The sequence below is a fragment of the Lytechinus pictus genome, chromosome 2, assembly GCF_037042905.1.
Source record: "Lytechinus pictus isolate F3 Inbred chromosome 2, Lp3.0, whole genome shotgun sequence".
NCBI lineage: Eukaryota > Metazoa > Echinodermata > Echinoidea > Temnopleuroida > Toxopneustidae > Lytechinus > Lytechinus pictus.
Genome location: NC_087246.1, coordinates 1,111,576 through 1,134,921, shown reverse-complemented (window position 1 = coordinate 1,134,921; position 23,346 = coordinate 1,111,576). Strand labels below are relative to the sequence as shown.

General features: G+C 35.4%; 1 protein-coding gene across 1 annotated transcript in view; it reads left to right on the top strand.

Moving 5' to 3' along the window:
* LOC129255043 (microprocessor complex subunit DGCR8-like) overlaps positions 1-23,346 on the top strand; it is a 27,514-nt gene extending 4,168 nt beyond the window's left edge. Inside the window, exons 2-16 of the mRNA XM_064106845.1 lie at positions 5,760-6,971; positions 7,811-7,953; positions 8,960-9,068; positions 9,449-9,607; positions 9,999-10,068; positions 11,353-11,413; positions 12,093-12,144; positions 14,162-14,263; positions 14,660-14,758; positions 15,312-15,385; positions 16,336-16,436; positions 16,888-16,987; positions 17,639-17,695; positions 18,214-18,297; positions 18,737-23,346. Coding sequence (XP_063962915.1) covers positions 5,843-6,971; positions 7,811-7,953; positions 8,960-9,068; positions 9,449-9,607; positions 9,999-10,068; positions 11,353-11,413; positions 12,093-12,144; positions 14,162-14,263; positions 14,660-14,758; positions 15,312-15,385; positions 16,336-16,436; positions 16,888-16,987; positions 17,639-17,695; positions 18,214-18,297; positions 18,737-18,940 — 2,544 coding nt within the window. The 5' untranslated portion in view covers positions 5,760-5,842 and the 3' untranslated portion in view covers positions 18,941-23,346. The remainder of the gene's footprint in view (positions 1-5,759; positions 6,972-7,810; positions 7,954-8,959; positions 9,069-9,448; positions 9,608-9,998; positions 10,069-11,352; positions 11,414-12,092; positions 12,145-14,161; positions 14,264-14,659; positions 14,759-15,311; positions 15,386-16,335; positions 16,437-16,887; positions 16,988-17,638; positions 17,696-18,213; positions 18,298-18,736) is intronic.

The window sequence follows — 23,346 nt, the reverse complement described above, 5'->3', positions numbered from 1 at the left end:
TAAAGGTGCAGATGCAGGATTGGGGATATTCTGGGTACGAGGTCCACTATTGTCTGTCGCTCTTGGTGAAGCAGAAATATTTTGTCCTACAGAATCAGGCATATTAGTTTTTACTATATTAGCATATGTATGGTTCAGTCTGCTGGTGGTGGTTGGTGTAGAGGTGGGCGAGTCAAGAAGAACTGCATCATCATCTTCGGTCACAGTTGTCTCGAAGTCCATTTTTGAGGGGATGTTGATTTCACCTTTTCTTTCTGCATCTAGCGCCTCGACAGGATGGGCATTAAGTGTGGGGTCTTCTGCCATTGCGCTAGGTCCGTTGTCTATAGAATGGCGTCTGTCTTTCCTTGGGGAGTGGGCCAGGCCAATCTTATGTCCATTAAAGGGTTGTGAAGGGCTTGGCCCTGAGTTAAGATCTTTACGGTGTCTTTGGTCAGAGTGTATTGCTTGCTTGCTGGCCAGCGTTTTGACCTGATCTCGCTTTACGGTTTGATTTGGCAGTTTAGGCTTCGCCCCTTCTTTGGTCCACCTCCCATTGCTAGATGAGGGCTCAGTAACTTCGGTAACATCATTTTGGGTATGCTCGTCTCTGAGAACAGTGAATCTGTTACTCTGGGGGCTCTCAGTACCTTGAATGTGTGATGAAGCAGGGTGAGCCTTGTTACCATCTGGGACAAGTCTCCAGTCTTGTTCAGCCAAAGCTTCTTCTATGTCATATCTAAGACATAACGCAAGGAGGTTGTCGTTTTGAAATTGAATTTCTTTGTTCTTGTTTGCCAACTTTTGCCTTTCCCGTTCAGCATGGTCACAGGATTCTTTGGTGCGCCTCAGTCGACTTCGAACATGCTGTAAATCATCTTCGGCCTTGTTTACAGCAGCTTTCATCTCCTGAAGGTCGCGAAGAAGGGCTTCATTTTCCCCTTCAAGAGTTCTGTTGACAGAGCGTGCAGTACGTAGATCTGCTGTCAGTTTTGAGACTGTGTTCTCAAGTTTACTTAAGTCACCCTTTGGCAATTCGATGGCAGTTTGTGACTCTTTATCGATCTTAACAGGAGTTGGTGAAGAGCTGGTACTTTCCTGGTGAGTGGGCATTGTTTCACGAAGTTCATCTGCAGATCTTTCGTCAGGCCCATCTATGTTGATCCTGGATTCGCCAGGGATGCCTCCTGAACGAATTGTATTGGTTGGAGATGGGGGGGAGTCAGCAAAAGGGATGCTGGGGGGCCAATCGTCATTGAGTGATATAGTGCTATCTTTGTCTGAATGGGCTTCGTCTGGTTCATTTGTGGAATTTAAAGATTGAAGAGCTGAACATAGATGGCAAATGTATGTTTGGGACTCATCAGCCTCGTGGGTAGCTATTTCTTCATCATTCATTGGCGTACATGAGTAGTGAAGCCAACTACTACATGAGGAGCAGAAAATTGTGCCATTACATGAATGGGTTTGGCATACTGGACAGAGAAGAAGCATATCTGATGATGAACAAGGACACTGACTGGAAGTTTGATCATTACTTGAGTGGCCTTTCCCTTGCTGTGTTTTGTCAAGAGGTACTGTGTTTTTTTGGTCATGTTCTACACAGATTCGCCTCAGGAGTTCTACTTCCAAGTGCACTGTGAGGTCACATGACTTGACAGTATCTAAGATCTGAGGAAGGTACGATCTCATGAAGTCTTGGCATAGGGATCCTGTAGCTATAATAGAGCAACTGTCGACCTGCACAGACACTGTGAGTTTCGTTCTTTGGCCAGGGTTCCCGTTGATTGCTAGCTTATTACACACACGTATGCTGTTTTTTCCATTGGTGTCAATGGCAAGAAGTTTGCTTCTTGTAGGCGTACTCTCAATGAAGCCAGGGAGTCCTTCCTATATGGTAGGCACTTGCCTTCTTATTCACCTACCCCAAGGGCAAAAAACCCTGAAACTTTCGCCCCCGAGATTTCTACTTTCCCTCTAAAACATCTAGCCATAAATCATGTAGGCCTACATGGGATAAAACTTAATTTCCGACATTTCTACGCTCTCGTTATTTTTAAACAAGAATTCATCAAAAAAAGGAAAAAATATTGTGAAAAGACGGAAGAGACTTGCCCGATGTTTACGCTGCCATCTTGTTTCTTATTGTACTTCCCCAACGTTACGCGACAAGTATATGATATACAACGCGCATACGCAGTAGTAAGCGCCATTTTCTCAGTTACTATGGAAAAAGCAAAAAGCGCATAAGTCGCAGACAGCATGGTTGTCGGATCGCAAGGTGTGCGGTGTCAAGGCTTTAATATGACTGCCTTGCGATTCATCTCTACTCAGTCGCAAGCCAGTCGTAGACCAGTCGGGTCGTAAGGTGTGCGGTAGCCTTTAGGGATCCAAATGTCGTCCGTCACAAATCTTATGACACATAACTCCACAACCGTAAGTCACTTTTTCAACCAAACTTGGATGGTAGATGGACTGCATGTTATGCTGCAGTCGAAGGTCACATGGTAAGGTCAAAGGTCATTTTCAGGTCAACGTTAAAGTTTACATTCAAGACTCTTATGACACCTAACTCCGTAACCGTAAGTCACTTTTCAACCAAACTTGGATGGTAGATGTACTTAGGCGACCTGCATGTATTGTTATGCTGCAGTCAGAGGTCACATGGTAAAGTGAAAGGTAATTTTCAGGTCAACATTAAAGTTTACGTGCAAGACTCTTATGACTAGTGTTATTCCATCCCAGTCATTTCACAATAAAGTTTCGATACAATTCTGTTGCATGCCCTCGCCAATCACGATATTTCTGGTTATTTTCATAATTATTTGTGGGGGTATTGCTGATATATTTGTTGGTATTTTATTATATCCTGCAAATGAGATAGTTCACAAAACAATCAAACTTGATTAATTCTTTATATATTTTATTATGTCATTTACTAGTTACATAAAGGTTACATGGGGTTCAATTCTGGAGGCAGGATCATCAGTTCCGCTATGTCCACCTCCTGGTGGTAATTAGTTCTGAAGAGTTGGCATGGTCATTGGGAGGGACCTTAAAATCAAATATAGATTCTGCATGATACCACCTTAAATTGATTCTTGTTTCAAATTGTAAAACATCCTTTAGCTTTAGAGTCTCCTGCAAGCTCTGGGATCAACGACAAGTCAACAAGAATTATATCTCTAGCTTTAGAGAGTAAAATATGCAATTCTAAATCATTTTCATTATTATTTTCATTTCATTGATGTTGTTTGATTTAGCCTGATTTTGAGCATGTGTCCCATTATTGTACTTTATACATGTGTGATTTCTTCTACCCTTCATGTTTGTGTGATTTTATTTGTGGTTATAACTAGTCCTAGTTATAACATGATCATTTAACAAATCAAAGATTTTTCCAGGTATTAAAGGAGAATGAAACTCTTGGAGCAAGTTAGCTTTTGTGACAGCAGAAAAATCAAAGAATAAGATCAACAAAAGTTTGAGTAAAATAGGACTAGCAATAGAAGAGTTATGAGCATTTGAATGTCAAGATCACTATGCTATGGATATCCTCCCATTGGCAATGCGACCAAGATCTATGATGTCACAGATGAACAACTCTCCCCTTTTGGACACTGAAAATATACCCCAAAACATCTCTTTTTGCTCATTCTAATCATATGACAAATGATTCATCAATGATATAATGTTGTGAAACCTCTGTACTTGTCCTCTCATAAAGAGAACACCTCACCTTGTAATAGACTCTATAAAAGTGAGAATATAAGTGATTTAAGTACTAAAGTAATGAGGGAGTTGTACGTGTGTGACATCACAGATCTTGGTTGCATTGCCAATAGGAGGATCTACATGGCATTAGTGATCTCAATATTCAAATGCTCATAACTTTCTTATTATTCATTCAATCTTCCTCAAACTTTCAACAATATGTTTCTTTGATTTTTCTCTTTGATATGGATTCAGCTGGTTTCAAGGGTTTCATTCTCCTTTAAGTTCATGTTGATATCCTCATATCATTAATTATATTCAGAAAAAAGGGGGAAAATATTTAGTTAAAACATGGAATCTTCTTTGCTGAGATGTTTCATAATCATAATTGAAGAAATAGTCTTTTGTTTTAGGATACTGAAAAAAAAATAAATGATAAAATTAAGTGTGTGACATACACTTACTTCCCCGAATATTAAATTTGGTAAATATACATTTAGATGTCTTATTCTAGATACAATTCTTCAGTAGCCGAAGTATTGATGTCAACATGGGTTGGACAAGAAGTTATTATTCCTACCCTATTTATGTACGACTTGGCTCGTGTAAAGTGACTGGACAAGGAGTCTACTAGGTATTAAAGTAGCCGGCTCCAGTATGAGATGATGAATGTAACTCAACTGTACTGGTTTCTCACTGGTTTAGACAAGGTCTGATCTAGCCTTTATAAGGTGTTTCAGTGTGCTTTGTCTTTACTAGGGTTAATTGCAGTATAGCTGAGTAAACATCCCAATCTATCAGACTTCAACATCTACTATCTCACATCAAACTTATTGGAGAGGACATAACATGTTGATGATATTATAGGCCTTTGTTCTGAAGACTAGTTTGAATTATACCATGTTCTAACTTTGTTATGAGAAGCTTAAAGTGTCAGAATTTTGTTTACATTGTATGATTATTATGTTTTTTGTTTTCTCTTCCCCATGCTTTCTTTTCGGAGTACACTAGTTATTTCATTATTCACAGGCAGTTGTGAATGATGTCTAATGCACTGATAAATGTACAGTAACCTGTACTGATAGAGATCTGTGTTGGCTATCTATAGGTTTTCCATAGCTGTACCTGAGTTTGAATGAAATCAGAGTTTAAAAAAGGGCAAAATTTCCATCTTGATTTATTTTTATTTAAAACAAGTAAAAATAATAAAGATTGTCAATGATCTCAATAGTTTGTGATGTCAAGGTTAAAGATCAAGCTCACAGATACCTTGAATCCATGAAAGGCCTGTAATTGTAAATAATAAACGATATAGAATATATTATAAATCATTTTCCTGATATGAAATTAAAAATAAGATGAGATTACATAGTGCCAAATGTTATGTTATCATGGATAAACATGACCTTTACTTGACATCACATGCTGTTAATGTTGGTAACATGTTTCTTAGATTGAAGGGAAATAAGTTGTTTGTGATATTTTATAAATTGCCCATTAAAAGTACAAAAGACTACACTTTTATTTGTATAATTGTGTGGAATGCCTTTTTGCACAGTAGTCTGTTTAGAGATCTAGAGTGAAATTGTCAAGGTATCATGCTTTGGTGCATCATGAGATAAATCATTTACTTTGTGACAGTGTGGCTTTCAAGTCTTTCACAAAATTATTGGTTACACTGTAGGTTAAACTAATTATTTTATTTGAAGTGAAATATAGTTTCCTGAGTATACTGAGTGTTAATTTTTTTTTTTTGGGGGGGGGGTTGTTTTATTTATTTATTTTTTAATGGCAAAAGAAATGATATATGAAGAGCGTGTTTCATGAATCATCTAGTCGGGGATTTTCACAGACAAATTTTGTTCTGAGTCGATCACATATTGTAAGAATTCTAGTATCTTATAACAGAATGTGAAAAATCATTATTTGTATCATGAAATGCTCCTCAACCTTAATTTCTTCTTTGGTTACATTGCTGTACTCATAGATGCATGTTAACTACCATTGTTTTTATCATAGTGTGCTTGTAATTGATATGTGTGTTTTCCCTTTCTAACTTTTTGCAGAGGATTTGTTTGCCATTGCATGATCCTAACAAATCATCTTTGGTTGCAGATGAGGTAAAGTTGAGCTTTCCCTCTATCCCCCAATGGAACCTTTAGATGAATCCTCACCTCCTAAGCGACGACTTTCTCAGCCGGTCGACATCACCCCAACAAATATCACATTTGATCATGATGCATGGGATATTGCCGATGCCTTCCCCGATGTCATTAGGGACATTGAGTCAAGTTTAAAAGAAGCGAAGCCAGACAGCGCAGCAGCCTTGCTCGGATTGGATATCGATTTAGACGACAACGATCATTTCCACCGATTAGTTGGATCAACATATCGAGACGTAGTGGTTAAGGTTGAAGTTGATGATTCTCCTATGATAGAGGACACTGGAGAATGCTTTCAACCAGATAGTAGAATAAAAGAGGAATCACCAGATGGTAGAATAAAAGAGGAATCACCAGATGGTAGAATAAAAGAGGAACCACCAGATGAAGAAGAGGAAGTATGTAGAGTAAAAGAAGAAAGAGTAGAAGAATTGAATCTTGAATCCAGTGTCAAGATTGAAGTCAATGATTCTATGATGGAGGAAACAGAAGACCCATTTCATCTTGAGGGAAGAGAAGAATTACAAGAAGAGGAGGAGGAAGAAAGAGGAAAAAAAGAAAGATTAGAAGAGATAGAGGATGATGGAGTGATTCCAGAAGAAGATAATGAAGAATGGATGGATGATGGAGCGAGTGATGAAGAAATGGTAGTTCTTGATGAAGATGGTGATAATGAAGAGGAGGAGGAGGAAAACCATGACATTGGTGATGAACTCTTACAATTGAAACATTCCACAAGTGATAATGGCAGTCGCAAAAACGTCATAACAAACAATACTAGTGGTTTATCACATAGAAACAATCCAGAGACTACTAATGATGCAGGCGGAAGCATCACAGAGGGTACTCATGGTGAGGATGGTGATGATGTAGAAGAGGAAGTAGATGAGGAGGAGGAAGGAGAGATGATAGATGATGAGTGGGATTCTGATAGTGAAGGTGATCTTGATGCTCTTCTAGATGAGGGATTACCAGAGCAGTACAAACAAAGTAAAAGTGATGGTACACAACAAGGGAAAGGAAGGAAGAAGGCTGGAGAGGCATGGAGGAAGGTCCTTACTCAAGGTGCTCTCCCTGAAGGTCTTATAGGAGTCAAGGAAAAAACAGTACTTAAGAGTAAGTAATAGAATAACTATTGTGTTATCTTTGCATTTACTAATAATTTTGTTTAGTTAATGAATATTTAAAAATGTAGCCCCCAAGTTTTCTAAGCACTTTTGTTTTCAAGCTTTAATTCACAACAGAAAAGAGGTGAAAATTATAAATGTTTGAAAAAAATATTTATTTTTGGGGGGGATTTAATATACTTTGAGTCTTCTTGAATTTATTATCTTTTTCATTCCATGTTATTCCAATTTTGTTCTGTGTATTATCTTAAGGAAATCTTCAAATGGTTGAATGAATTCTAAGACCTAACAGCATACAGCACCCCAATGACAGTCAAAGTACAATTATCAATTTCTTATAATCACCCTTTTCTGTTCTTCAACAGTTGAAAATGAATCCATCCTTATTTATAATCTACAGAAAAATAACTACATATTAAGTTCTGCTAATTAAGATGCCGATGGGATTGCAGTATTAAAGGGGAGTCCAACCCAAATAAGTGTTTTCTTAGAAAAGAAAGAAAATCATTCAAGAAGATAGGTGAAACTTTGAACAATATCGGAAAAACAATAACAAAGTTTGAATTTTTAAATGTTGTAAAAGTTATGATCACTATAGTATATGGAGACTTCAAATTGGCTGTATTGTTGATGTCATAGAGATTTAAGGTAGGGACTATTCCAATTGCTCTACACAAAATGGCTAAAATTGTATATTTCCAAAAGTTTTACTTCAAATTACATTTTTCTTCCATGAGGACAATCAATATGCTATCTGTTTAATATTTTGATACTTGGTAAGCCATCAAGTTAAATATCCATGTTTTTTTGCCATCTGTTATTTTTAAGGACGAGGTCAAGAGCCTTTAGAAGGTTTACCTGATGGTTGGGTGAGAATCAGTCATCAATGTGGGATGCCTCTTTATCTCCATCGACCTTCAAGAGTATGTACCTGGTCTAGACCTTACCTTCTAGGCTCAGGTAGTGCTAGGGTAAGTTGTAAACACCTGTTTAATACTGTATTAGATAACCTGTTTGAATCTGTAGGAATGTAATGCCAGGAAATTTGTATAGACTCATCTGTTTTATTTTTAATTGTATTCAGAGACAGAAGATAATTTCCTCTACAGTTAAGATTTTGACCTTGCTTGTAAGATGTTCTTTGTTCTCATGGTATTATGGGCCTTTTCACACAATCATCATTGTGATGATGATTGCTATTTGTCTTAATAATAGAATCATTGTACCATTCACACTTTCACTCGAAAAACTGATTTGAATTTGAATTTCTGAGCGAAGGCGGTATTGTGTCTTTGGTGACTTGTCGATCAAACCCAATCAAAGCACTGCATCGCAAAAAAGAAACTACGATGAGTGCATGACAATGTATTATCTATGGAAGTGCTTGAAAGGTCACGTAAGCACCGCCCCTCAAAAGATGTTTTGGAGGTAAACCGTTTCAGACGTAAACTTTGTACCGTAATTTCAGTGAAACTTCACTGGAATTCACCTCCGTAGTAGAATTTGAATTCTTGATTGTCAATGGCGTTCGTGATTCTAGTTTGGTTTCACACGTGCTAAAAATTCGTCAATAGAATTATTTTTCACTGGAATCATTCAAATTACGATCTTGGTACCGTGTGAAAGGGCGGTATGGTATTACTTCTGGTGGGGATTCTAGAAGATATTTTTTTTTAAATGTCAGCTTCATGTCAGATTACTTTTGTAACTATGTTGTTCATCCAACTTATCAAGTGGTTAACAGGTAATACTTTACAGCCAGGAAATTTTATGGTGTGTTTGCATTTGCTTTTATATGTTTTTCAGTTGTCATACATAATACATACACCTGGGTGGGGAGTGGCAATGATCTTGCCCCTAAAACATCAATAAGGGCTTCATTTTGTACCTCAGCTGTTAAATTTTCAAGCCAATTGAATAAACATTTTGTGATCATGTTATCTTTTACTGAGATTCTGCTGTTTATTTCATTGATAGCGCCACCGTGTTCCAGTAGCTGCTATACCCTGTATGCATTACAGTCGTGCCCTGGAGAAAGAGAAGAAGGGAGAATCAGATGCCAAAGACATAAAGGCAATACCTTCAGGTACTCCTCTTAGTCTAAGCAACTTGAAAAGTTACTTCAAGATATTTGTTTGGTCAAACTGTGGGGCAATTTATTTTGTCCTACTCTCTATCTTTTTTGTTTCAATTCCTCCTTTTTTTGGAGATTTGGCATTTTTGCAGGTAAAACTGATGCCAAATCTGGCAAGTATCAAGTGAGAGGATGTCAAGCAGATGGAAGGAAGTTCCTTGAAAATATGGTCAACTTTATAATTGACAAATATTCCTGGAGACTGAATTCCCTTGCGATTATGTACAGGTGGTTTGATCGGATGAGTTTCTTTCATTGTAATGTGTTGGAGGACATTAGCTATAATTTAGTCAATTTCTTTCATTTGTCATGTATCCTTGTGTATTATGCAGATCTTCCTAATGGAGATATACCTGATCAGCATTCCACCTGTCCTAAAGGAGAAAATAATAAGACCAATCCTGATACTGAGATGAAAGGACAAGAGTCTAAAGGAGAGGTGTCAAAGTTTAAGAAGAATCGTGTTCATATATGTGAAGATGATTCTGTAGGTAAGTTCATCACTTGGTGGTATTTTAGGCTTATGTGTTACTATTTTGCCTTTTGTGAACTTAAAGGATGTTTCCATCAGAATTGATGTGATTCATCAGAGAAAATTAAGATTTTGTGTAAGTAACCCTTTTTCCCACTTCTATCCATTCTAAATTACATATTGTATTTAACCTGTATTTTGTGCTTACTGTTTCAATGTTATGTATCATCCCCATCTTCAATTTCTTGATTTATCTTTTTTTTACCATTATATTTGATGAGATAAAATACAGACAAATCTTGTGATCAAGAGATATTACATGTTTTACCTAATGTACCATTTTCTAAAGTATGAATATTGATTAATCATATTTTTATATGGCTCATATTTCTAATTTATTTATTGTACAGATGTTAAGGATCTTCAAGAGTACTTATCTAGAATATTCCAGTTTGAAAAAATAGCCATCAAGAGATTCAAGTGAGTACATAAATTTTATATTATTTTTTTACTTTTTAACAGTTCAACAGTTTTAACTAAGAATTTCATGCACACATCTTTTTGCGTTTTGGAAATATTGCGCGAACCCATCATGGCCCCCCCCCCCCAGTCATTTTAGGGTTAAAGAAACTCTATATTTTTTTCATTGGCAACAAATAACAACAATGCTTCTTTAACAAAAACTAAATATCAAACTATTAGAAAACCAAGTACAGTTTCGTGTAGCCATCCAAGAATGCAACAATAGATGATGTGAATACACCTTTGTCTGTGAGATTTAGTTGACCAGGTGATGTTGTTATTTTTCATTAAGGTGTTATTATCTGTACTCACAGAAAAGTATCATACATAATAATGTTCTGTAAAATAAGGTCATCTTTATTAAAATGTCCGAAGCCGAAATAGAGGATTATTTACATAAAATTATTTTGATATTTTCTACTGACTCATTAGATGTATAAACATATGTCTCAGATCATTTGTTAATACAGTTCAACCTCTCTTATCCGGACATGTTGGGACCAGCACCAGTCCGGATAAGGGATTTATCCAGATCTGGGAGACCCAATATTAAATACATGTACATGCATCTGCCTCCCCTATGGTAGCTACATGTAGTATTGTAGTGGGCGTACGCAGACAGTATTCACTGCAGTGTCAGTGCAAAATATAGGCGTTTTTTTTTACAGAAATGAAATCGATTGGTTACCAAAACGCTTGGATAATTTACCTGCTGAAATAATTGAGATATACATCGCGCATACCTCGAAAGAAAGAGAATAACTCAATGAAACTAAGTTTTAAATTTGGATCGTTGTGGCGAGCATCACAAAGTCAGCCATTGCTATGACTATAGGATCAAACATGATAGATGGCACTGTCCATATCGAGGGCTAGCGCTAGCTGGTGAGACATGTGTTGATTTTCCTGGAAAAAAAAGAGAATGTGATAAAATGGTTGTGCTGCGCCCTGATTTACTGGAAAATTATCCTGTCTAAGTTCTTTCTGTGATTTGGGTAAGATATTTTCATTAAAAATAATGTGGTTGTAGGTAGACTATATTGGAAAATGTATGTAATCAAAGTGATTTTGCGTAGGAATTTTGAGTTTAGATTGAAATCTCATTTCCCCCGTAATAGATTTAAAAAAAAAAATCTCGGCAAGTGTGCGTCTGGATAAAAGAGAGATCCAGATAAGGGGAGGCCGGATAAGAGAGGTCGGACTGTAAATCAAGATGCTGTAACTGTTTTCTTTTTTTTTTAGATCTTGGGCATCAAGAAGAAAGTACACCAAAGCAGTGAAAAATAAAGAACGACCTCAATTTGTAAGTTTACTTTTAAATCTATTCTTTGTTTGTTATCTGTTTCTGTTTATCTGTTTCCCTGTCTCTTCACTTTTATTTTTTATAAAGACATGGTCAGGTAAATTCAGTGTTTTTTTTTGTTTTTAATGTTTTTTTTCTCACAAAACTAGTTTGTAGTTTTACACCATTATTTTGTTGCAATTTTCTATGAGAAAATTTATCACATTTGCCAGTTAGCCTGTGGATGGATTTACGAGTTGAAATAATTGTTTTAAAAGCAACATAGATCATTTCACAGTGTAATTATGAAGAAGACAAAATGTGTGGTGTTATTGTTGTTTTTCTATTCTATAGCTTTATTCTTTAAGGGAGGCGCGATAGCTCAGTCGGTAGAGCGGGGGTTTCGGATTCCGGTGACCCGGGTTCGATTCCCAAGTGGTGCGCTAGTGCCCTTTGGTAAGGCATTTATCCTCATTACCAGGACCCTCAGAGAGGACCTTAAGCCGTTGGTCCCCTGGTTGCTTGCTCACAGGCATTCGTGCTTTCTTAGCAGTCAGATAAAACAACCTCGGTATAACAATATAGCCAAAAATGCATCAATGAATGCTTGAATGCATTGAAGATGTATATCATAATATACTATTGATCAAGCAAATTAACTATTAAATAAATTGATATTTGTTCTGTTTTGATGATATAGCCTGGAGGTCCTAAGGTGTTACGATGTCAGCTGGAAGGAAATACCGGCAGAGGTAAGCGTCTTTGTTCTTGAATAAATTCAGGAAGATCATATCATTTAAGCACTTATCAGATTTTTTATTTGAAAAAGTCTGATATATCCAACAGTTACTATAGTAACTAACAGTCTGTCAGCTGTGCTTTTCAGCCAATCAAAACCAAGGATAGTTGTCAACTTGTCACACACCAAATGTTGATGAAATGCTCCTTTGGATGCCCTTCTTTCAGCCAAAACCTGGCAGATCAATTTTCAGGCCATGGAATAGATAATGATTTAAAGGGATGGTCCAGGCTGGAGATATTTATATCTAAAAAAAATAGAGTAAAATTCACAAAGCAAAATGCTGAAAATTTTATCAAAATCGGAAAACAAATAAGTACAAAGTTATTGAATTTTAAAGATTTGCATTATTCCGGTGAAACAGTTCTAGGCATGTCTTTATGAATATTCATTAGGTGGGCTGATGATGTCATATCCCCACTTGTTCTTTTGTGTTTTATTATATGAAATTAGGTTTGTTTAAAATTTTTCTACCAAGAACTATAACAATTGGATTGACAACTGTTTAAGTGCATTAGTTATTTATTGCCGCAGCTTATTTCATCATAATGGAGACACATCATTTACACATGTATGAAAATATGAAACATTTATGATTTCATGTAATAACATAAGACGATAATAACATATGACAATGTGTATATAACTGTTTTCACAAAATATTGAGAAACTTTAAAATTCAATAACTTTGTTATCCGATTTTGATGATATTTTCAGCATTTTGCTCTGTGAATTTTACTCTATTTAGATATGAATATTTTCAGCCCGGACCATCCCTTTAAAGCCCATTTTACTTATAGTTATTTTCTTGCTCTATGATCAATACTGACTTTGATCACTGATACTTGATTCTTGAAAGAGTAAGAAGAGAGAGGTTTTTGTCTCGCCCACCAGAGGTGAAGGCGAGACTTAAGGGATCCAAATGTCGTCCGTCGTCTGTCATCCGTCCGTCACAACTGTAAGTCGCTTTTCAACCAAACTTGGATGGTAGATGGACTTGGGGGACCTGCATGTTATGCTGCAGTCAGAGGTCACATGGTAAGGTCAAAGGTCATTTTCAGGTCAACGTTAAAGTTTACATGCAAGACTCTCTTATGACACCTAACTCTGCAACCATAAGTCACTTTTCAACCAAACTTGGATGGTAGATGAAATTGGGGAACTTGCATCTTATGCTGCAGTCGGAGGTCACATGGTAAGGTCAAAGGACTTTTTCAGGTCAACGTTAAAGTTTACATGCAAGACTCTTATGACACCTAACTCCGCAACCGTAAGTCACTTTTCAACCAAAGTTGGATGGTAGATGGACTTTGGGGGACCTGTATGTTATGCTGCAGTCGGAGGTAACATGGTAAGGTCAAAGGTCATTTTCAGGTCAACGTTAAAGTTTACATGCAAGACTCTCTTATGACACCTGACTCCGCAACCGGAAGTCACTTGTCAACAAAACTTGGATGGTAGATGTACTTAGGCGACCTGCATGTTATGCTGCAGTCGGAGGTCACATGGTAAGGTCAAAGGTCATTTTCAGGTCAACATTAAAGTGTACGTGCAAGGCTTTTATGACAAATGTTATTCCATCCCAGTCATTTCACAATGAAGTTTTGATACAATTCTGTTGCGTGCCCTCGCAAATCACGATATTTCTGGTTATTTTCATAAGTGGGCTTGTTAAAAGAACGGTGAATGATGTCAGAGATGGGAGGGACAGGGGAGGGTTAGAAAAAGGATGTAGAGAGAGAGAGAGAGCAAAGGGAGTATGGGTGGACATGATGGAAGGGGGTTGAAGAAGGAGAATGGAGAAAAAGTTGAGGCGGTAGTGGATGGGAGAGGGGAGAGAAAACGTGAAAACTAGCTAAAATAACCCAGTCATAACTTCATTGATTTTCTGAAAGCTGTATGTTGTATCCTTTGTATTACTAATGAAGTTACTGATATTCTTCTGGTTTTTTTTGTCTCTCTTTTGGTAGAATTTGTTATCAATGCTCAGGATAAGACCCCAGTATGTATTCTTCATGAGTATGCACAGAGAGTCATGAGAACTCAACCTCAGTATGTCTTTGGGGAGAGCAGTAAGTCTTTATATCCATTGCTTATTATGGCAAATGTTTTGAAAAGAGCTACATCAATACCTTGATATATTTATTGAGAGCTATATGTTTTTAAGTGATTGTTCATCAGCACTTGGATTGATCCCTATGTTAATATTTTAATGCTTGATAAGTTGTGATAAAAGTATCAATCATGCTACAAGTATATTATTTTAATTGCTGTTTATTTCTGATAGTGATTATTGCTGACTGAAATAACTTGAAGTATGAAGGACATTGTGTACATTTTTCTCATAGATGAAATATAGAGCAAATTTTCTCTGTATCTGTTGGGCTTCATTGTACAAACATAGTATGTTTGTAATAAGCAAAAGAATCATTTACTGAATGAATGAAATGACTTCTTTTGTTGTTTAGGGAATGCTAGTGCTCCATTTGAAGCTGTAGTTGAGATCAAAGGTGTGAAGTATGGTAGAGGAGAAGCGACCAGTAAAAGATTAGCTAAAGCTGAAGCAGGTAAGTAATACCCCTCCTGGGGCCTGTTGCAGAAAGAGTTGCAATCAAACGCAACTCAAAAAATCTTGCGCAACTTGATTTTCAGCCAATAAAGCACCGGCATTCGGGACTTGCGCTTGATGTTTTGACTTGCGTTTAAACGCAACTCTTTCTGCAACAGGCTCCAGGTCTCTCTCTCTTGTTCTCTATCTCTTTTTGTTTTCCCATTCCTCATTCTTTCTAAATCAATGATGTTCTATCGGTGACACGGCATTTGCTCAACCGTTCTATCAAGGTCATGATCACACACAACCACAGTCTTACCACCTTCTCCGGTATAGCATTCCAATATAATACTATATCATATCCGATGATAGAAAGAATTCTCTTTTCCCATTCCTTCTCAATGTCCTCTCAAGGTCATGTTCATAGTTACCATTTTCTCTGCCTTTCTTCAGTATTGTTCTTATATATCATTTCAGATAATGAAAATATAATCACTTCATCGATGCCTAATTGCTCATAATTTATAATCAATTTTTAAAATCATTTTTGTTGTTCTCTCTTATTTCAGCAAAGAAAACTTTAGATATCTTAGTACCAGAACTCATCTCAGACTTCAAAGAAAAGGCACCATCCGATACAGAGGTAAGATTATTTCTTATCTTTTTTTTAGAATGGTGTTTTCAGGATTATTATCATCAGATTTCCCAAATGTCTTTTTAGAATTACTTTTGCTGCATTTGAATCAATTTACCATCATGCATATATATAAATATATACATCTTAGAAACCATGGAAGAATCAACTCAGGACCATTCTGCCTGACCAGTGGTTAGGGCTGGTGTGTCGGGCTACAAGTCGATTCAGGTGGACAATTAAGAACAAAACCCTGTGTTGGAAAGGCAGAGCAAACGCCATTACTGCACCTAACCCACCGCCTGTGTTAACTTGTCCACACTGCACTAGATTTTTTGGGGGGGTAAAGATTGGTCTAGTCAGCCATCTGTGAACCCACAAGAACTTGTGAACGGGTGCAAGATAAGTACGAACATCAATGACTTTGTTTCTACAGTATATTCTTTGTTTCCTCAGTATTTGGACCGTGTTGCCATTTATGATGTAAGGATCTATGTATGAAGCGGTAGAAGTGATGATTTATATTCTTTGTTTCCTCAGTATTTGGACCATGTTACCATTTATGATGTAAGGATCTATGTATGAAGCGGTAGAAGTAATGATATATATTCTTTGTTTCCCCCAGTATTTGGACCATGTTGCCATTTATGATGTAAGGATCTATGTATGAAGCGGTAGAAGTAATGATTTATATTCTTTGTTTCCTCAGTATTTGGACCGTGTTACCATTTATGATGTAAGGATCTATGTATGAAGCGGTAGAAGTGATGATTTATATTCTTTGTTTCCTCAGTATTTGGACCGTGTTACCATTTATGATGTAAGGATCTATGTATGAAGCGGTAGAAGTGATGATTTATATTCTTTGTTTCCTCAGTATTTGGACCGTGTTGCCATTTATGATGTAAGGATCTATGTATGAAGCAGAAGTAATGATTTATATTCTTTGTTTCCCCCAGTATTTTGACCATGTAGCTATTGATGATATAAGGATCTATGATCTATGTATGAAGGCAGGACAACTCACTCCATGGCAGGTTCTTCAAGAATATATACAAAGGTAAAAATGCAATTAAAACAAAGACACCATTTGATCTATCTTAAACTGTTGTAATAAAATTGTCATTTTCTAATTAAACCTAGATTCTAGGCCTTAGATGTTATCATATTCAGGCCAGTTCACTTACGAAATTCTAGTTAAAGCTAGCTGATTCTGCTATCATCTGATATTTTATAAAATTACATTTGAATTTTAATGAAAACTTGTATCTTTTCCACTTTTAGATGCGATCAAAACAATGATTAATATATAACAGGTATAATCAAGTTTCTTGTAAGACAGAGACCAGCTTTATTATAACAATACAGTTACTACCAGCTCTTCAACATGCATTGTTACTTCCATTATCTATCAATACACAGTTTCTCCTATAAGTATCTATCTTCTGTCTATACAAGTTTTTATCACTGTGCAAGTCTTATTAAAGGTGTATTTTACTTTCCTAATGTAGGAGTCATGGTATGGCAGATACAAAGTTCAGTATGAATATAAAACTCAAAGATCATCAACGTAGTGAATACACTCTCACTCTAGGTCCACATAAAGTAACGGTGAGTATGTTATTATGACCTTAGTATGGTACTCTACATTCTGTATACAAAAAGGGAATTGTAGAAGATGTTTACAAATGGTAAATAAATGGTATATGACAATAAAAACGATGATTTTTCAGAACATTTTGTCGACTGTATGTGAATAAAAAACACATTTCGCTTACAGTTAATGTAGTTTTAATTTTTAAATGTATATTATACCAGTGTATATTTATATGTGTTGTTCACTCTGTTATTAATTAATAGCTCCCAAACAGTTTTTTTATTTTTTTATATGACATTAAATTATCTTGACCCTTGAATTTGTTTCTTGAGTGATACAGGTTCTTACAGAACAGCAAGCAAAGTATGTGTTTGTTGACCGACATGTCCCCCCAAAATACATTAAAAACTTGAAGGTTTAGAATCACAGTGCAATATTTCATGTCATTAGAATGGTGTTGGCACAACAATAAACTTAGGTTCTAAGGAGCCGTGTGTTTTCTCTTTATGCGCTCTATCTTTGTCCCCCCCCCCCCCCACCCACTCTCTATTACCTCCATTCCCATCTCTCTCCCTTCCCCTCTCCCCTTCCTCAACTCTTGTTTTCTCTCATGTTTCTCCCTCTTTTCCTTACCTCTAATCTTATCTGATTTTCTTTCTCTCTAGGGAATGTGCAAAAATAAAGCCAATGGAAAACAACAAGGAGCTCAGAAGCTATTAAAAGTAAGTCAATATATCATGAGATATAGTACCTAACTATTGATATATTATGTACTAGGTTATGGGACAGTTTCATGAAAGTCGTAAGCACAGAGAAGTTGTCATTATCTACCAGTTACCATAGAAACAGAGAGAAATCTATGCTTAGCCAATCAAAACCAAGGATGATGAATGTTGATGAAATGCCCCTCCCCTCTTTGTTTAGAATAATTGGCCATGATAAAATTACATTGGTTTTACTCCGCAATTCTTAAGAAATATCTTCTCATATACGAGATATGACAACAGAGATACCATTAAAAAATATATTATTAATTTATTCAACATGTTTTTCATTTAAGATTTTTTTTTATAACTGTGTTAAGGTGGAAATATTACCCCCCCCCCCCTCCCTCCTTCTCAGTTATGTCCTTACATCAAAATACAGTAATGCTGCTTCCCAGGGTTTCCCATTAATTTGTAAATTGACCGCAAATATTCTATATAATGTATCAATATTGATTGTTTTCGCATCTGTTCAGCAACTCCATCCTGAGCTAAGAAGTTGGGGAGCTATCATCAAGATGTATGGAAAGGGATCTAGTGAGATCAATAGAGAGAAGAAGGTGAATATATTTGAATAATGAAATATAGACAAGGACTTAAGGTTGGGAAAAAACACACATTGTAAATACATATGAATACCTCGAAAATTAAAGAATACAGAAAACCGACATTATACTATATCAACCATGTAGATAGACTGTTATTATAACCATTGAATTTGCAACATTATTGTAAGAATTGAAAAATTGAGCTGTAATCACAATTCATTTCCAGCATCAACTTTATTTGTGCCCATAACATACCATGCCTCAATGGTATGAGTATGTATGTATGTGTTATAACATGCACAAAACATTCAAATGTATGTCCAGGACACATTTCTATGCGACTGTGAAGCCATCTTAGTTTATCTTGAACTGGAAGCAAGGCACTCAGTAGATCCATATTTATCTCACTTGAATTGATGGAAGTTATTATCAATGAAATTCTTCATTCTAGGAAGCTGAATTGAGCGTGACAGGACTGACCCATAACACACCCAGAGCTAAACCTAATAGGAAGATCCTGAATAAACTTCGCCTTGAGATGATGAAGACTTACGGAGAGAAGAATTGGTTAGATGAGGAGGTGGAGAGGCAGAAGAAACAAGGAGAAGATGGGGAACAAGACATGGAAGAGGAAAATAAAATGGAGTGTTCTTAATAAATATTGGTGCTGCTGTTTGATAATGTAGAAGACTATTAATGCCAGTAGGTCTACACCCACTTGGTCTACTTTCCCTTTGCCTTTGTTTTCCTGCCATGGTCTAATCCTAGTTCATCTATCACCATTTCATCTACTTGATCTAATACCCCCTTAGTGTCCCCCTTTTACCCCTCTGTCTAATTTTCAGTTAGGCTAAACTCATTTGGTCTAATATCCACTTGATCTGACACCTCTTAGTATATATGATTAGATGAGCTGGTAATGAATTTAATGTTACTTAAACAAAGTGTAGAATGATGAGAAGTCAAATTGGTAATTAGACTGTATGTATATTAGTATAAATTGTAATTGTAAAGTACAGGTGGTAATTAGTTTAAATTGATCATATACCTCATGGGCTTAGCCATGATGGTGTTAGATGATCTGAGATTAGACCTTGTACAAATAGGCCAAGTGGCTGCAACCTATCTGAGATAACTAGATATGATGGGATAAGCGATGGCATTCTTAATAAAGCAATTGACCTGTCTTGAGGGAAAAGAGGAAATTTCTGGTTAATATTCTTGTTGATATCAGCCATGACAAATTACCTCTTAATCCCTGAACATTCTTAGAAATGGCATGATTGCTGAATTTTAATTGTTTTTGTATTGTTTAACCAGTTGTTTACTAGTATTTAATGGCCCCTGTGCAAAGTCTATTTGAATAAGAGTTCAGCAGGCATTTTAATAGGTTAAGACATTCATGTGAGTGAATACCCAATAGCCTTCTTGCACTTAGCTAACTTTCCGTCCGTACTTGCCAAAATGAATGTTCTCTTTGTCGGCTTGGCCATTTTTTAAAAGAATCGTATAGATTCTTATTATTAGTATTATTGTTGTTCTTCTTTTATATACCAGTTAATGGCAATAGAGACGTGATAATGATTTAGAATAATTAATAAGATTTGTTTATTCACTTGTTAATGCATTCATACAAGTGTGATAATATTAATGAAAGGCGGGGGTAAGATCTTTGATAGTAAAATAAGACAATGAGACAATAATAGGTCATAGTTCCTTTACTCCCGTAGGATAATTGAATATAAAGAGATAGATCATTGATCAGTGCAGAGAATCAAAATTTGATAAGTTAAAAAGTTGAAGGGAAAAAAAATCAGCTTTAATCAAATTGTAAAAAATAGGTCTCAGTATAAGGGGCACATTTTTGTTAATAATGACTAGCATCTGTATTACCAATGAAAAATGATAACAATTGAAGTTATCCCTAGTGAATGGAGTTAGAGACTGTGTTGCAATAGTATACTCATTGAGGTATTCAATCATAACAGTGAGATTGTTTTGATATGCATCTGCAATATCATTTGCTTGCCACCTTTAATGCCACATTCATTTTGATGAAGTCGTATTATGTGATCTGTTTTCCGCTTTCTACAACTCTTTGTCATGGATCATTTGTCCATACGTTGTGATCGATGAGTTACACTCAATACAAACCATGGTCATTTATGTTTAAGAAAATAGATATTGATCTTTAATATCAAATTTCCTTTGTCAGATATTTCAAAGCAAAATACTCATGTAAAGAAAGATTCCTTTAAGACGTTGGTCAATATTACAAAGGTATCGTTAAAATACTTCCTGAACTTTTATGTGTGTTGCATTAAGTATTATTTGTATAGATAAAAAACACTTAGGACAAAAAATCATGCAGTCACTTTCAAGATATCTTTGATGAAATAAATCATTTAATTTCTTTGCCGTGTATAATTGTATACTGTTGAATGAAATTGGAATGGGTTTTCCAGTTATTTGTACTTTTTTTTATTATCGAATAATGATATAAGGTGCAATTTGTTTGGGGCTTCAGTTTTCCATCATATCGTAGACACAGGCAACAATTGGGACTTTTACTGTGCCAGAATTTCAAAAGTCAAATCAATATTAACCAATGCCTCTGATTCTGGACAAGATATTACATATGTACTTTTTAAGATGTGGGGCAATTAATAACTTGCTTTCTCATTGGTTTAGATGGAACAATATCTATTAAAATGAAATATATTAAACTAATTATAAAGAATCAGTGCAAAAATATATAGGAAAGATAGGACAAAAAGTAAAATCAACTTTAGACATAGTTAAGAATTCATACTGACATTATTGGTGCTTTTATGGTTGTAGTGTATCTTGTATACACATTATTAATATAATAAAGTATTTCCTTGCAATGATGAAAATGTATTACATTTTAAAATGTCCTGTGTTCAAAATATTTGGTTATGAATTTAGGAATGTGTACATTGATTTTAATGACATTGTGTTGATATTTTATAAAGGGCCCGCTTTCACCATTAATATAATTTTGCAATTACTTGTAACTTCCATAGAAACCTTGATTTTGATTGGCCGATGTTCAATGTTACAGTGATACCATTGATGGTGATTTTTGCAATAAGCCCTCTGTGGGATTATGAAATTATTTGTCTTCTTGGAGTTGTATGCTCTCCTCAACAAGTTGGTTATTACAGTATTGCTAGTTTTGTGCAAATGTGTCATAGTACTACAGAATATCAAAGGTTTGACAATCATGTAAAGCGTAACTATGAATATTTGTTTAATTACTCATAGTCACCAGGATGAATTGAAATGAATTACTCATTAAGAGTGTATGATTGCATTTATCAATCAGAAACTTTTGTATTGACTTTAACAGTATTATACTTTATTTAATTTATTTTGGTCTATGTAGAACATGGTTGAGTGCCTTTAACCACATAATGTGATCCAATGCTCAAGTAACAAAATGTGAATTGTGATCCTAGGATTTGTAAACTAATCAGCTACAAATTATATTCACGTCAAGGCACTGTTTTGTCAAGAATTCAGTGTAATATCTTTTTAAAGTCACTTGTAAGGAACCTTTTCAATAGTCTGTACAGCATCTTTAGCAGGGATTCAGCTGTTTGTCTTTTCTTAGATGCTTTCCCACATTCCTGGGGTTATTTTCTACGATGAAATGATAGAATTGGGATTAAAAGCGGCTTGCAGGTTTCCTGCAGAAAAAAAACATGACACTGACTTATGACAAGGTGCCTAGTTGCAAATGAGTATATTGAGTATTATCTCATTGACAACTACGCATAAATATATTCCCAGACCAGACTAAGCAAGGTTGCTTTTGATGCTTCATGCATTAAAAAGAACTATCTAGGCCATTCCAAAGAGTTGATTTGAATAAGTAGATTAAATATCAAGCAAACTGAACATTTCTTCAACGTGGATGTAGAATAAGAAATTCCTGACATTTTAAAGCCTAGTTTATTTAATTCATTAAAAAACTTTTATGAATAAAATGAATAACATGCAAAAGAGGGAACTAATGGCATCACCCTCTTATTATTTCATTTGTACTTTATGAGAGGAAATATGAAACATTGCAATCTCTCCTTAAAATTGAGCATCTGCATTTATTTCTCTGTTAGTATGTGGAATTGCCATTTTTGTAGCCTATTTCGATTTATTTAAGAGCTTCCTGTCAAATCTACAAAAAAATAGATATTCTATGATAAAATATAAAAGAAATTTGGAGTGTGTGACCTCATTGGGCACTCTCATATGCATATCACCGTGTCATTCATATAACTTCTTTGTGAATATAAAGGTTCTGTGTAAAAAAGCCAAACTATTAGTGTCATAACTCTAATATTACATCCAATTTTGCTTAGAAAAGATTAAGTGTTAATGATTTTTTTTTTTTCAAATCAACTTGTTATTTAGATGGACTTGACCTTTAAATGCACTGTTAAGTACTTAACTCTGTACTACTGATCCTTTTTATTGAATATAACTGTTGATGTATGGTTGAATGATAGCCTTACCCACTACTCCAAAAAGATTTCTTTCAATTTTTTTGTTCAATCCAACTTTAATCATGAAAATGTGTTTAAATTTGTACAATATATCTATTTTCTTTTCTTAGTGATGATGTGTAGTATGTGTATTATTATGAAGCCAGCTTTGGATGTGCCACAATTGATTTGAAATTATATCTTAAAAAATTATCATTTCTTATTGCACCTGTATCATTAAAATGTAATCAAATTTATAATATTTTCTATCGATATTCAATAGTGTTTTGGGATTCAGAAGACGAAAAAGGGAGATTTTTACTTGTTTTATAAAAAAGTTCACATAATTTTGTCTCATTTATGGATCAAATGATTTTCATTTCCAAAAATTGTTTTGTCATTTACAAGATTGCAATGTTTGTTTTCCTTCAAATCTCATTGATCTGTTTTCAAAATGAAATCCAACTTGGTTGCTTAATAGCTTCCTTTAATGTGGTCAAGGCTTTTGTTATCAATTAAGTTGTCAATATGTCTTATTAAAGAGCAAATACTT